This window comes from Balaenoptera physalus (assembly GCF_965194825.1).
Source record: "Balaenoptera physalus genome assembly, chromosome: 11".
Classification (NCBI taxonomy): domain Eukaryota; kingdom Metazoa; phylum Chordata; class Mammalia; order Artiodactyla; family Balaenopteridae; genus Balaenoptera; species Balaenoptera physalus.
In genome coordinates, this window is record NC_138896.1 from 62,119,269 (window position 1) to 62,134,665 (window position 15,397).

Genomic DNA, 15,397 nt, shown 5'->3' on the forward strand with positions numbered 1-15,397 from the left:
TGCTGGCTCTCTGTAGACCATTTAAGCAGTACAAAAGGAAAGATAGATGATGGGTAAGTAAGTAGGTAGATGGATAGATGATACATAAATTAGCAAGAACAGCCCACAATCTGAACTATAACCATTACAGGTTATATATATATATATTATATATATAATATATATATAAATGACATATAGGTATATAACATATATATTATATATATATATATATAACCAGTTATATATATATATATATATATATATATATATATATATATATATATATATATATATGAACATATTTCAGGTAAACATCCAGACCTCTTTTTTTGGGGGGGTTATTAATTTTATTTATTGCTTATTCATTTCCTATTTCATCAATTTCCTCTGTATTATTTCCATTCTTTTTTCTTTTTTAAAAAATTTTAAAAGTTAATATAATTTTAAAGGTTACACTCCATTTAGTTATTACAAAATATTGGCTATATTCCCCGTGTTGTACGATACATCCTTGAGCATATCTTACACCTAATAGTTTGTATCTCCCACTCTTCCACCCCTCTATTATCTCTCCCCCCTCCCCACTCAGACCTCTTTTTATGAGCATGTATACATATAGATGCATGAAAATCTACATATGTCAGATCATCATATTTTGAGCATATTAGAACTTGTAGGATGCAGCTCAAACAGTGCTTACAGGGAAATTTAGTGTATGTGTATACACATGTATTATATATAGTATATATTTTATATAATATATTTATTATATATTATATAAAATGTATATAATAGAAAAGAATTAGAAAAATAGTAAGGCTAAAAATCTAAGCAATTATCTCAAGGGGCTAGAGAAAAGTATTGCAAATTCCAGAGAAAGTAGAAGGAAAGAAATAATTAAAAACAAATCAAATAAAAATTTAAAATTAAAAAGTAAATGCATTATAGAAAGAAAACCACCAAAGTTAAAAGTGGGTTCTTTGAAATAATTAAGAAAATTAATAGCTCCTACAAAGACAGATCAAGAAATAAAGACCAAAAATACAAATTACAAGTAACAGGCATGAAAAACCTGACATCACTACAGATTCTACAGACATTAAAAAGGTAATGATTCTGATAGTGTGGTCAAGGAAAGACAAGGTCTTGAACTGAACCCAGTAGATGAGAATGAGTTGATGGATTTGAAAGCTTGAGGAGGTGGAATAAACAAACTGGTTGGATTGGGTGTGGGAGAGAAATAGGTGTAACAGTTTGTGCTGAGCTCTCTCTTAGGTGACTGGGTGGCCAAGGGGCACCACTAGTGAGGCTGGGCAACTCAGATGGAGAACGAAGCTTGGTGAAATTTGGCTAAAACCAACTTTTCCCAATTTAATTTTATTGCTTTTTTTACTTGCTACCTAAAAAACAAACAATCCCCCCCCCAAAAAACCCCAGAAAATAACAAGTGTTGTGAGAATGTAGAGAAATTGAAACTCTGTGCACTGTTTGTGGGGAGGTAAAATGCAGTGCAGTCACTGTGGAAAATGTGGCAGTTCCTCAAAATATTAAACATAGAATTACTATGTGACCCAGCAATTCCTCTTCTCGGTATATACCCTAAAGAATGGAAGGCACTTATCTCGAACAGGTAACTGTACACCTATGTTAATAGCAGTATTATTCACAATAGCCAAACAGTGGAAACAAACCAAGTGTCTTTCAAAGGATCAACAGATAAAGAAAATGTGGTGTGTTAAGTACAGTCTTTAAAAAGGAAAGAAATTCTGATGCGTGGTACAACATGAATGGACCTTGAGGGCATTATGCTAAGTGGATTGTCAAACATGAAAAGACAAATACTGTATGATTCCACTCATGTGGGGTACTTAGAGTAGCGAAATTCACAGACAGAATGGTTGCCAAGGGCTAGAGGGAGGGGAGAAAAGAGGAGTTACTGTTTAATGGGTATAGAGTTGCAGTTTTGCAAGATTAAAGTTCTAGAGATGGCTGGTGGAGGCTGCACAATAATGTGAATGTACTTAATGCCACCAAACTGTACACTTTAAGATGGTTCAGATGGTGAATTTTATGTTATGTGTATTTTATCCAGTTAAACACACACACATACACACAAGGCTGGACCCCAACCCAAGGTTCTGATTCAGCAGGTCTGGAGTGGGATCTGCTGATTGGCCTTCCTATTGGCATTCTATTGTATTCAGTAAGTTCTCAGGTGATGCTGATGCTGCCGGTGTGGAGACCACACTTAGGGATAAGTGGTTAGGAGGCCTGGTGAGTATCATCTGGAGGGGTCCTCTGCTTGCTCCCTTGCGGCTGTCGTTGTTATTGACAACAGCCGGCGTTTATGGAGGGCTTGCCTGCTACAGGTTATCTCACAGTTGGGTGAAGGGGCAGCAGATGGGCAGGGCTAGAGTATATAAACTTCACCCGGCTTCCTTTGGTGCTTGGTGTGAGTGTAAGGCTGAGAGGGAACCAGAGACGCAAATAAAGACCCAGTACAGTAGAGCACACAGCCGCGGGGAGAATTAGGGTCGCCTAGGGACCGAGCGCCCAGGGCGCGATCTGGACGGGGACGTGGGGCGCCCGGGCAGGTCTCCAGGCTGCTCCGCGGCCGCGGGAGGCGGTGGGGCACTCGTGGCCCGCAGAGGGCGCTGCCGCGCCGTCCCGCCGCCTGCCGCCCAGGCCGCCCACCCCGCGGGCGCGCCTCTCCGCAGTCCAGCGCCGACCGGCCGGGGACCCGCTTGTTCCGAGCGCGCACACTTCTCGGCCGGACGGAGGACGCCGCCAGCTCCTGGCCGCCCCTGTACTCGCCTGCGGCGGCAGCTCGGCCCACCGTCCCCGGCCCGGCACCGCGTCGCGCCCGCGTCCGAGGGCAGAACTCCAGCCCCCAGGAGCCTCCCGGCCGTCGGCGGACCCAGCGGCCCCGCCGCCGGCACGCTCGGCGCCCTGCTCGCGGGGCACAGGGGAGGGCGGCGGCCGGCTGGTGATGGGCGGCCCGGCGGCGCGGAGGGGCGCCGGGGGGCTCCGCGCGCTGCTCCTGGCGCTGGTGGCCGCGGGGAGTCCCGCGGGCGCCTACAATCTGGACCCGCAGCGCCCCGTGCGCTTCCAGGGTCCCGCCGGGTCCTTTTTCGGCTACGCGGTGCTGGAGCACTTCCACGACAACACGCGCTGGTGAGTGCCCTCCCTGCCCGGACCCTGACCCCGGCCCGGCTGGTCCCGCTGCAGCCGGCAGGCCGTCGCTGCCGCCGCCTTTCCGGCCTCTCCACGCCGCCGTCCCGAGGGGGCGATTTAAATGTCTCCGTTGTGCGTAGCCCGGCCGCCGAGGAAAGGCGGGGAGGAGGGAGGACGCCGGTTCCCGGTCCAGCGTACTGCCCGGTGGGCGCCCGAGTCGGAGGGGGCCGGGCGCCTCCCCGCCGGGCTTGCCCCTCGCTCGGCCTCCCAGCCAGACTCGGCTTAACTCTCTAGGTCACAAAGTAACTTGGTTCTTCTGACCCGTGGGCCCCAGGCAGCCCGGCCAGAACCCCGAAGGCCCCGGGCTGCGGAGACAGACTCCTCAGTTTGGGGAACTCTTGGTGACACCCCACCCGCCTCGCCTGGGCTTTAAGCCTCTCCCGCCGGCTCTGCGCAGGAAGCGGAGTAACCCCGAGATGCGAGGGGAGTGGGCTGGCTGTGCGTGGGGTCGGGGGGCGGGGATGCCGACTGTGTGGTCCCCTCCTCGCCCACCAGGCCCTCTGCGGAAGCGAGCTGAGAGAGTCTGGAGGCAGGGAAGGGGGGTGGTCCTGGACCCCAGTGACAAGTCTGGTGGGACCGGTGGGTGATTTCTGGGGCAGCTCCCCTGGAGACCAGTAGAGGTCAAGGAATCCAGTTGCCCCCTGAATGCCCCCTTAAGAGTCCCAAGAGGTGGGAGCTCTCCCCATGAGGCACCACCTGTGAAGAGGCACGGAGCTTGAGTGCCCAAGCCCAGGGGAGAAGCACCAGGGGAGGCTGGTCTCCCCTTGGCCCTTTCCTATGGACAAGAGCGAATGAAACAGCCACAGGAAGGGTCAACCCCTCCTCAAAGAGTTAGGGTGTGGGTAGTTCCCCAGTGGGGCCCCAGATGACAGCTGGTCTGGGCCTGGTTTTATTGTGTGGTCACCAGTGTGGACATCCTTGGGGGCTGCAGGCTGGGAGGGCGAGGTCAGCCCTGTGTGTGTGCTCAGCATGCAATTCTGCTCGGAACTGGACAGAGGCTGAGAGAAAAGGGAGGGTTTGTAGATTCGAGTCCTCTGGCGTTCCTGGAAAAGTGGGGACTCCTGACCAGCCAGCCCTTTAACAATCATGCTGTTTAGGAGAGCTGCCTCCAGGAGAACAAGTTTTTAAGGTTTTTGTGTAGCTCCTGTCCAGTTCCCTCTCTCCCTACCATTTATCCCAGTTGCTTAGTTTAAGAGCAGCTGTCTTTTCTTGCACTTGCCAAATCCCCCTTTTAAAGCAAAGCAGGCTCACGCCTTTTCTGTGTCCTCTGTACTCAGCGTCCACTGTGGACTTTGGTAGAGAAGGTAGCCTGGGCAGGAGCAATTGGAGAACACATCCCAGGATCCTAGGCCGGGCTCCCGAACTGTGTGACCTTGGCACAAAGCATGTGGGGAGGGCTGTTAAAAATAGAAGGGCTGGGACTTCCCGGGTGGTGCAGTGGTTAAGAATCCGCCTGCCAATGCAGGAGACACGGGTTCGAGCCCCAGCCCGGGAAGATCCCACATGCTGCGGAGCAGCTAAGCCCGTGCACCACAACTACTGAACCTGCACTCTAGAGCTCACGTGCCACAACTACTGAGCCCGCGTGCCACAACTACTGAAGCCCGTGCGCCTAGAGCCCGTGCTCCGCAGCAAGAGAAGCCACTGCAATGAGAAGCCCGCACACCGCAGCGAAGAGTAGCCCCAACCATAGAAAGACCCAACGCAGCCAAAAATAAAAATAAAAATAAATAAACAAATTAAAAAAAAATAGAAGGGCTACTCTGGGCAGGGGGCTGCTGAGGAGGGGCAGGCAGGGGAGCTGGAGCACCACATGGGGTCTGCAGTTCCGCAGCCTCAAGGGTCTCTGAGCTCTTTGGGCCACGGGTAAAAGCTGCCCCATTTCGGAAGTAGGGGGAGTCAAGAGCAGATCTGACTTGGAAAAAGAGTCCAGCCTGCTTTGTTTTAAAAAGGTGATGAGGAAAGGCTGTGTGGTATGAATAAATTTGGCAAGTGCAAGAAGAGACCCAGGGTGAGAGGCAGGAGGTGGTGAGGACGGTCGGTTGTGCTGGGGCGCGGCCTTGGTGTCAGTGGAGATGTGGGACAAGTATTTCAGGGGTCCATCCACAGCCAGGCTTCCGGTCTCAAAAGCGTCTCTCTGCTTCTGATACTGAGTGGGCTGCTCTTTTTACTGGAGTGCTTGTCCCTATAGTTTTTCAAGTACCAACTAATCTCTACTGCAATCTATTTAAAGCAACTTTTCTTATTCCCTGCCCCCCACTGCCTTAACTCTGTCTTAGTTTTTGCTTATCTCCTTGTCTTCTGTCCTCTTGTTATTTCTTCCTAGCGTCTTCCTCCCTATTCTTTTCTCTGTCCTCTCCCTTCCCCCCAGTATTCTTGGTCTTAGACCTTGAAGGTTATTCTCTGCTGATTATGCTGCCCAGTCTTGGTATGCCAATGGTCTTTGAAGCAAGAGACTTTCAGCATCTCCTATTTTCTCCTTCTTTCTTTTCTTTATATCTTTAGAGGCTAGGCTTACTATGAGGCTAATGAAACTTCCACCAAAGGCCTCTCACTTGCACAGGCCCCTCCCTACCAAGGCCCTGTGCCTAATTCTATATTCGTAATTTTGTATTAATTTTCTTAAAGGTAGTTGCCCTATATTTGTAGGATTCAGGCCCTGTGGAATCTGGATCTACCCTAGGTCTCTACCTTAACTCTGGGGTTGGTTGATTGACTTAGTGACTGATTGTTGGTCTCTTCCTACCAGGCAGTCCTTGGGCCCTGGATCTTTTAGCTTTGCTTGGGGGACATGCAGGTTGTTTCCAATTATTCACAATTATAAACAGCAGCAGGGTAAACATCCTTCTAACAAAAGCCTTGCGGACATCCTTAATTATTTCCTTTGAATAAGTTCCTGGGCTTAGAATTGCTGGGTCAGAGAGGGAGGGAGGTTTTAAAGCATTTTCTCTGCATTTCCAGAGTGCCAGTGAAGCTGAAGTGTGCACTTTAGGGAAATGTATTTAACTTTGGAGTAATTTACCAAAGGGCTGCTCCAGTCCAATGGAAGAGCATAGCCACCTACATGAGGGGGACTTAAAAAAGATCACAGAGAGTCAAACTGGGTGTGGGAGGTAAGTGACAGACACGAAGAGGACAATGTTTTAGGACACTGAAAGGAAAAGGAGGCAGCGTTCACTAAGCCTTGTATCTGCTGTCTTTCTTTCTGAGCAGAAATTACTCTTAAGCTTCTTCATTCAGTCTTAGTGGTTCAGTAGTTTTGCTTCGTGCTAATTAAGCACCTCTGTACAGGTGGAAGGATTTGTTGCGTGTAGGGTAAGGGAGGGAGGAGAGCGTGCAGGGGGAGGGGCAGGGAGAGAGCCCAGGCACGACAGTCTGCAGGGGCCAGAACTGAAGGGTCCCCAGGTTAAGGGGACCCGAGGTGCACATCACAAAGCTCCTGCATATGCTCCGTCAGTAGGACCAGTGCTTCTTCTCTAATCCCACAACTGAGCATTCCTAGCAGTTCTTTTTTAAGCAATAATTGTCACTGATCAGAGGTCCTATCTCTCTGTGTAAGGGATGGGGTGGCCTCGCTTTCCGAGCCCTGGGGACTGCGTCCGGCATATGCAGTCATGTTGCATTGGGAACAGAGTCCTGGACCCAGGCTCTCTCCAAGGGTTTGGCTTGAGTGGCCTCTGCTGTCTGTCATGCTCTGGGCAGTGAGCGTTGTCCCCATGGCCAGGTGGACCAGAATACGGCAGGCAGTGTGATAGATGTCATTTGTATCAGTTTGGATGCAAACATGCAAGTGACTCGGTTTCTTTTTTTCCAGTGACACCCCGAGGGCATCTCCCTGCCCTGAGCTAGCGTCCTCCCCTAGACCTCCCACCACCTGGGTCTTCTTGCTCCCTTTGAACAGTAGCAGGAGGTGCCAGGGAACACGGACAAAGCAGATTTCTGTCCCCTTCCTTTAGACACAGACTGGTCCCTCAGCTGCAGGGCAGACAACTGTAACACCCTGTGAGATAAATAAATGCAGCCCTGCTGGCTGGCGTAGAGCCCCAGAGCGGGTTTCTTTCACACCCTCCCCTTCCCTCCTTCCTCTTGGCCCCAGACGCCCCGGAGTCCTAGGCGGTTGGGTGCATTGGCTTCCTTTCTGGAGACGTGCTTCCTGCCTCATCTCCCGGGACGCATCAAGACGGCTGTGCTCGGGCCCAGAGCAAGTGCTCGGAAATAGAAGAGGCGCCGGCGTTTTGCTTTGTTAAGGTTGTTAGAGCATCACTCAGTGAGGAACAGGAGGTGATTCAGAGCCGAGGGGACCATAGCATCCTCAATTTGCATGAAGGTTGAGAATTAAAAGAACAAGCTAGATGGTTTGGCACTGCCAGTGTAGTTGCCGTGAGCCAGATGTATTGCTGTCTAAATTAAAATTAATTACAACCAAATAAAATGAAGAATTCAGTTCTGCAGTCATACTAGCCACATTTCAAGTGCTCAGTGGCCACGCGTGCCTCGTGGCTACTGTACTGGATAGTACACAGAACATTTTCACCATCGCAGAAAGTTCTGGTACTGGTTTGGAGCAATGACTGGTGTCTTAAAGGGCTAGCTAGACAGGGACTTCCCTGGTCATCCAGTGGTTAGGCCTCGGCGCTTTCACTGCCGTGGGCCTGAGTTCGATCCCTGGTCAGGGGACCAAGATCCCGCAAGCCATGTGGTGCAGGTGCCCACACCCACCCGCAAAAAAAAATAAAGGGCTAGACAAAGATCAAAAGGCAGTGTAAGAAAAGTCGACCCTTGTATTTGAGTATGAAAACTGAAATGAGGGAGCTTAACTAAAAATTAAGAGTGGGCAGCCTCTTTTCATCCATCAAACATTGGAGTGCCTGCTCTGTGCTAAGGGCTGGGTATTCAAGAATGAAAAATGCACTCACAGTCTGATGGGCGAGAAGGTGGTGGGCTTCTCGTCTTGTGTGTCAGGCAGAAATAAGATGTGGGCTCCCATGGGGGAAAGGCTGGTCCTGGGGCAGCCACGGGGAGTTGTGATGGGCAGAGGAGAGTCCCGTGAAAGTAAAACCTTCAGAAGGGGGACCCTGGGATCATGGGCCCTGCTCCTCACCCCCAGCCCCACCCGGCTTTGCGAGGAGACACCCAGAAATGATGATGGTAGCCGGGCCTTCTCATAACCTCTGTGGTGACCTCTTTGCCGCGTTCTAGCCCATGTCAGGCTCTCAGGTGGGGCTGTAGCTCCACTTCCCCATATGGATTTTCTGGAAGTAGTTTTTTCAAACCTCGTTCCTGGTTCTTACTGGCCCTGCAGAGCCTGCTTTCTCAAAGCACTCAAGAAAGGATGACACATGTATGAGGCCCGAGTTCTAAGGGGACCCGGAAAGCATCCCTTGGGGTTTCCAGGACGTTTCCCTGAAGATCTCAGGAAGCTGGCGAGGGTGCTGTTTCCTGAGCTAGTGCTGAACGCTGGCCAGGGGAGAGGCAGCTGTGTCACTCAGGAGAGAACCTTCCAGGGCAAGAAGGCAGACTCTTCTCAGCCAGTTTCTAACAGCCCGGAGTGTGAGAGTGTGAAGGGCCGGGCCCTGGCCAGCTCTGAGTCCCTGGTGACCTGCTGCTGGTCAGGAAATGGTCTCCTTCTGATAACTCCCATTGTGATTTGTCTGGGGAAAATGCCATATTCACATTTGTTAAAAGCAGCCATGGTGTTCTCAGAAATCATTTGTTTTCAAGGAAGTAGCATATAACTCTAAGAAATCAAAATGGGGACTTCCCTGGTAGTCCAGTAATTAAGACTCCGTGCTCCCAATGCAGGGAGCCTTGGGTTCGATCCCTGGTCAGGGAACTAGATCCCACATGCCGCAACTAAGAGTCTGGAACTAAGATCCCGCATGCTGCAGCCAAGACCTGGTGCAGCCAAATAAGTAAATAAATATTCAAAACAAAACAAAACGAAATGAATGATCCCATCAGGTAGGATTTGCTGGGCATCTACAAGAGGTCCAGTGCTTTCACAAGCGTAATAGTCCCCAGTGGGATCTTTGGGACAACCTAGTGAGTGGTTTTCAGTTTGCCAGGTAGAGAACAAAGGCTTACAGAGTTACACACCTTGTCCAAGGTCCATCCCAGCCTTGGTGATGCATGCACATTGGGGGCCTGTGCAAGAGAATTATGGGGGTGGGCGGTAAGGCCGGTGAAAGAACTGGGGGTGGGGGAGGAGACAGGATTGGGCAGGAAGAGCCTCGGCCATCTCAACACGGGCACCCCCACCCCACGATTATAATCGGTCCCTGGGGCTGCCTGGGAGATGCGTGGCCTCAGCTTGATTGCCTGGAGGGGGCCGCAGCTGGAGGCTGTCAGCTGACTGTCCTCTTGCAGCCAAAAGGCTTCAGGTGGTGCACACCTACCTCCACGGCGGCCATGGAGCCCATCGTGTGTGAAAGGCTGTGTTCGGAGATGTGAGGTGTGTTTCTCGGCCTGCGGTGTGGCTGGGATCATGTGTGGCTGGGATCATCTGTGCCTCTGCTCATCCTGCTGTATCAGCATGGGGGGCGCTGGGGTTCTGGGCAGTTAAAATTGGCCCCGAGGCAGACTCCCAGGGTGCCTCTTCTTGACCTTTGGGAAGTCTCAGTTGAGGGACAGAGGAGGAAGAGAGCTCCCACCTTACCCTGAGCCATTGAGTCGCTGACGAGCACTTGACTGGAGGGAGCTGCCAGACCTCAACCCTGGTACCTTGTGAACCGCAAAGCCTCAAGCCATGTGAATTTGGCGACCAACCAAAGCAAAGTGTTTGAGCATCACTTAGGAAGTGAAAGTGAATCCAAGATTGGGAAAAATCCAGTCTTTGAAACCACAGGCTCACTTGGTCCCCAGTGTCTGCTTTTTTGGGAGAACAAAAAGGACTTGTGTTGTGAGTTTAAATTTGCAGCAGCAGCGGCGGCAGCAGGAATACACTTACAGAGCGCTTAGCCCGTATTAACTCACTTAATGTTCCCTGCAATTGCTTCAGCTGGTTATCATTGTAGCCCCATTCATGAAGGGGAAAACTGAGGCACAGAGACGGTGTTTGCCCAAGTCACATGGTGACACAGTGGTCGAGCTGGGGCCTGCACCTTTGCCTCTCAAGAAGTCAAGAGTCTGAGTTTGGAGCTGCAAGGCACCCAAGCATCTGTGTCATGAGATTCTGTCTTACTTTCTTGGAAAAGTTATGGAATCACGGTCGTGGTTGCTTCCCTGTGACACGCTTTGCAGATGCTTATTCAGGACCCACTGGATACCTGTGCAGAGATCCTGAGGTTCTGCTTTCCAGAGATGCTTGATCACTCAGTAAACAGGGACCAGTGATTCCGCCAGGGACGTTTGTAGGTCCTGCTGTCATGCTAAGTCTCTGTAAGACAGAAGTGTCCTAGGAAAGATGGAGCATTCTGGACAATTCCGTGTGTGCATCCTAACCTCCCTGGGCTGCTTTTGTTACCATCCCTCCACCTGCTCCATTGAGTCCTCCGGGCTCCCACGGCTTATTTAAGAAGCTCTGCTTGGAGAGTAGATGGGAAAGGAAGCCATGGAGGGCCGTGTTTAGGATTTACCCCTGGGTTTGTAACATCATTAAAGAAACCCACACAGAGTCAGAATTTCTGTACAGGCGGCCAACAATATGACAGCAAATCTGAGCATAAAAAAGCATGGAACGAATTTCCTCCATCTCAGCTCATCCCTTGGTGTGTTGAAGCCCAGGTGACCTCTCCCACCCATTCTGGACTGTTTAGTGTTAAAATGCTGCAACGTGCACAGACGCCAGAGCAAAGTCGGCCGTGTGTGTGGCACACCCCACGGGCAGCACTGCACAGGGTCCTGGCACCTCTTCTCCATCAGGCTGGGTCCTGGAGTGGATGCTCCAGACGCAGGGGAGGGGGGTTCTACCTGGCTCTGCCTTGATTGTGGCCCCTGGTTCCCCAGCAACAACCAGATCCGTGGTCTGTGCCATAACAGGGGGGCCACCTGACTTCGCCCCCATTTAGGAGCTGTGTGTTCTTGGCAAGTTACTTCAGCTGTTTGAGCCTCATTCCCTCCTCTACAAAAGAGGAATAATGAGAATTTGTCCCTCATCACATTGTGGGGGAGGTTAAATGAGATGATGTCTGCAAAGGATGGAATGGAATATAACATGCAGAACATAGTAAACCCTGGATAAATAAGAATAGCTATTTCTATTGCTACTTTGATCTGACATTTGAAGCTAATGGTCTTCATCCTGCCTTTAGATGCTAAAATTTTGCTTTCAGTACATTTGTTGATCCATTTATTTATCAAAATTCGCGTGTCAGCACTCAATACAGAAATGAATGACAGAGTCTTGCATAAAACACTATTATGTGTGGTCTCTAAAATTTTGGTCATGCTCTACATAAATCTGCATTTTTGTGTATTCATTTGTATGTCTACTTCCAGAAGGATCTGAGATGGCTGCTTTAATTGGAGACCTGTGGGATTGTAAACCCTAGAGTTTTTAAAATCTTTTTTAAAATTGAAGTATAATTGATTTACAATATTATATAAGTTTCAGGTACATAACATAATAGTTCAAAATTTTTATAGATTATATTCCTTTTGAATTTATTATAAAATATTGACTATATTCCCTGTGCTGTACAATACATGCTTGTAGCTTATTTATTTTATACATAATAGTTTGTATCTCTTAATTCCCTTCCTCTGTCCTGCCCTGTCCCCTCTTCCCTCTCCCCCCTGTTAACCACTAGTTTGTTCTCTATATCTGTGAGTCTGCTTCTTTTTTGTTATATTCACTAGTTTGTTGCATTTTTAGATTCCACCTATAAGTGATAACATATTGTATTTATCTTTCTCTGTCTGACTTGTTTCACTAAGAGTAACACCATCCAGGTCCATCCATTGAAATTTTGCCATTTGCATTCTTTTTTATGGCCGAGTAATGTTACATTGTATATACACCACGTCTTCTTTATCCATTCATCTGTTGATGGACACTTAGTTTGCTTCCATATCTTGGCAATTGTAAATAATACTGCTGTGAACATTGGGATGCATGTATCTTTTTGAATTAGTGGTTTTTTTTTTTTTTTTCTAGGAATGGAATTGCTCGGTCATATGGTAGTTCTATTTTTAGTTTTTTAAGGAACCTTCCTGCTGTTCCCCATAGTGGCTGCACCAATTTATTCAATATATTCCCACCAACAGTGTAGGAGGGTTCCCTTTTCTCTACAGCCTCACCAACATTTGTTAATCTGTGGTCTTTTTGATGATGGCCATTCTGGCAGGTATGAGGTAAATCCTAGCATTTTGCATGCCTCTTCCTTTTCTCAGCGAGCAAGCGGGAGGTCCCTTCTTTTCTGGGGAGCTCTGGCCCTCATCCCAGGCTCCAGGTAAGTCTGGGAGGTAGGTCCACACTTCCAAGGTGCTGGCGAGAATTTTAGCAAAAAAAAAAAGTAAATGTGAAAGTATTGACCTGTTTTTCTTGGAGAAGAAACCTTTCACGAGAAACCAACAGGAAGATTTCAAGACTCAGGTCTCCAGAGCTCTGCAGCTTGCTCTGCCTCTTGAATTTTAATGTTTACTTGATGCTCTCAGGTGGGGAAGGAAAACCTCGGCTCTTTGCCATGTTTCCTTCTCCGGGTACATCTACCAGGACCTGAGCCCCTGGCCAGGACAGCAGCCTCTGAGGACCCTTTACTCCCATCCAGGGTGGCCAGGGGGGCTAATTTCTCTCCGAGGTGGGACCCTCCCTGTGACTCTGTTCTTTCCCTGTTGGTCATGGAATTTTACCTATTTCCTTCTCTGGGAAGTGAAGGATTTGGCATGGTAAGGTGGCTTTCCTGGCACTGGCTCTCACACTGCTCAAGTCTTGGCTGTGTTTTGCCCAGTAAGGGATGTGGAGTGATTCCTGGGGTTTCCCTGAGGTGTGGTGGACACGCAGTGATTGAATTCCACTCCTGTAACTAAAACGTGGGTCCCCAGGGAAGTTTTGGTTTGGGGATCAAATGCCTGAAAGCAAACCTAATGGGTTTAAGATTTTTAATCCCCAGTTGCTGTCCTCGATCTGGCTGTAATTTCGCCCTGCAGAATCACTGCTGTGGTATTTGTGGGAAGGGAGGGAGCCCTTGGGACGATGTCAGTTCCGAGCCTCCCCCGGGGAGGTAGCTGTGGTTCAGCCCTTTTCTGCCACCTCTCCCAGGGGAATTGACTGGTGGTTTGCTCTCAGGAGGTGAAGGATGGGTTCAGAGTAGGATGGGAGGCTGGACTGGAGCCTTGGTAACCTGCTTCCCCACACACAGGTCAACCAAGGAAGTGGCTCTGTTGGAAATATGGAGTGCATTTAAACTGCCACAATAGGAGGGAAGGACTTCCCTGGTGGCCCAGTGGTAAAGAATCTGCCTTCCAATACAGGGGACGCAGGTTCGATCCCTGGTCAGGGAACTAAGATCCCACATGCCGTGGGGCAACTAAGCCCGTGAGCCACAACTACTGAGCTCACACACTTCAACTAGAGCCCACGTGCCGCAAACGACAGAGCCCATGCGCTCTGGAACCCGTGTGCCACAACTACAGAGCCCATGTGCCCTGGAGCCTGCGTGCCACAACTAGAGAGGGAAAACCCACACGCCTCAACTAGAGAGAAGCCCATGTGCCGCAACGAAGAGCCTGCGTGCCGCAACTAAGACCTGATGCAGCCATAGATCAATAAATAAAGGTGGGAGTTCAGGGGGACTGGAAAGAACATGCCCTTGGACATGGACACCTGGGTTCAAATCCCAGCCAGTTATCAGCAATGTGACCCACCCTTTCTCAGTAAAGTGTACACTAGAAGCTGCCTGACAGGATTGCCTTGAGCAGGAACCCATGAGCATAACTGGGGCTGGCAGATGAACGGTTGGGCCCACATTTCCAAATAGGTGCGTGAACTGCTCATTAAGAGAGGCGGCACCTCATAGTTTTGATTGGCATTTCTCTAATAATTAGTGATGTTGAGCATCTCTTCGTGTGTCTGTTGGCCGTCTATATGTCTTTGGAGATATCTCTATTTAGGTCTTTTCCCATTTTTTGATTGGGTTGTTTGTTTTGTTGTTGTTGAGTTGTATGGGCTGTTTGTATAGATTGGAAATTGAGCCCTTGGTTGCATCATTTGCAAATATTTTCTCCCCGTCTATAGGTTGTCTTTTCGTTCTGTTTATGGTTTCCTTTGCTGTGCAAAAGCTTATAAGTTTTATTAGGTCCCATTTGTTTATTTTTTGCTTTTATTTCTATTGCCTTGGGAGACTGACCTAAGAAAACAGTGGTATGTTTTATGTCAGAGAACGTTTTGCCTGTGTTCTCTTCTAAACAAGGTCCTATTGTATAGCACAGGAAACTATATTCAATATCTTGTGACAAACCATAATGGAAAAGAAAATGAAAAAGAATATATATGTATAACTGAGTCACTTTGCCGTACAACATTTTCCATCAACTATACTTTGATAAAATACAAAGAGAGAGAGAGAGAGAGAGAGAGAGAGAGAGAGAGAGAGAGAGAGAGAGAGAGAGAGAGAGAGAGGCTAACCTCTGGGGAGCACCACGCCAACCATGTGAACGTTCTAGGAAAGCAAGAAGATGATCGAAATTCAGCCTGATGGGGAGGGGAAAGACCATCTTTCAGTTCCAAACCCCTGTCTGTCCTCTGGGGACAGAGCTTCCAATCTAAGTTCTAAGCTCAGGGCCACCTGCAGAGCATCGCATGCCTTTTTCAGACAAGGTCACATGTGTGAGTGGCTGGCACCAGCGAGGGTTCTTGATACCTGTTGGCTCCCTTTTCCTCCTTTCTGGCTGACGTGGGGTGGGCAGAGTAGGGGAGTGGACCCTGCACCCCACTGCTGGGGTGTGTGCTGCACTTGGTGTCTTATCATGCTTTGTGGGCTCAGGCAAGTCCCATGACCTTGTGTGGCCACCTGCTTCTCCATCTGTAAAGTGGGGATAATATCAGTGCCTCCCATAGGCTTGCTGTGAAGATGAAATGCAATTGTGCCCAGAGGGAGCCTAGCCCAGCACCTGCACACTCCAAGGGCCCCTTACAGGCTGGTTGTCCTTGTAATTAGGAACCCGAGTTCTGAGTTAAGGAGGAGGCTAAAATGTCTGGGAGGTTTGTGTGCATCTTTAACTGGGGATGGGATAGAGGAGAGCC

General features: G+C 49.3%; 1 protein-coding gene across 8 annotated transcripts in view; it reads left to right on the plus strand.

Moving 5' to 3' along the window:
* The first annotated feature begins 297 nt into the window (after positions 1–297).
* The window catches only part of ITGA9 (integrin subunit alpha 9), a 352,771-nt gene continuing 337,671 nt past the window's right edge, over positions 298–15,397 (plus strand). For 4 of the 8 annotated variants that reach the window (XM_082412748.1, XM_082412750.1, XM_082412749.1 and 1 more), the window contains exon 1: positions 299–3,156. In XM_082412748.1, the coding sequence (XP_082268874.1) occupies positions 2,972–3,156 (185 nt within the window). In that variant the 5' untranslated portion in view covers positions 299–2,971. Of the gene's footprint in view, positions 3,157–15,397 lie in introns of all 8 variants that reach the window. The other 4 variants (XM_082412752.1, XM_082412753.1, XR_014250773.1 and 1 more) reach the window with 2 other exon arrangements.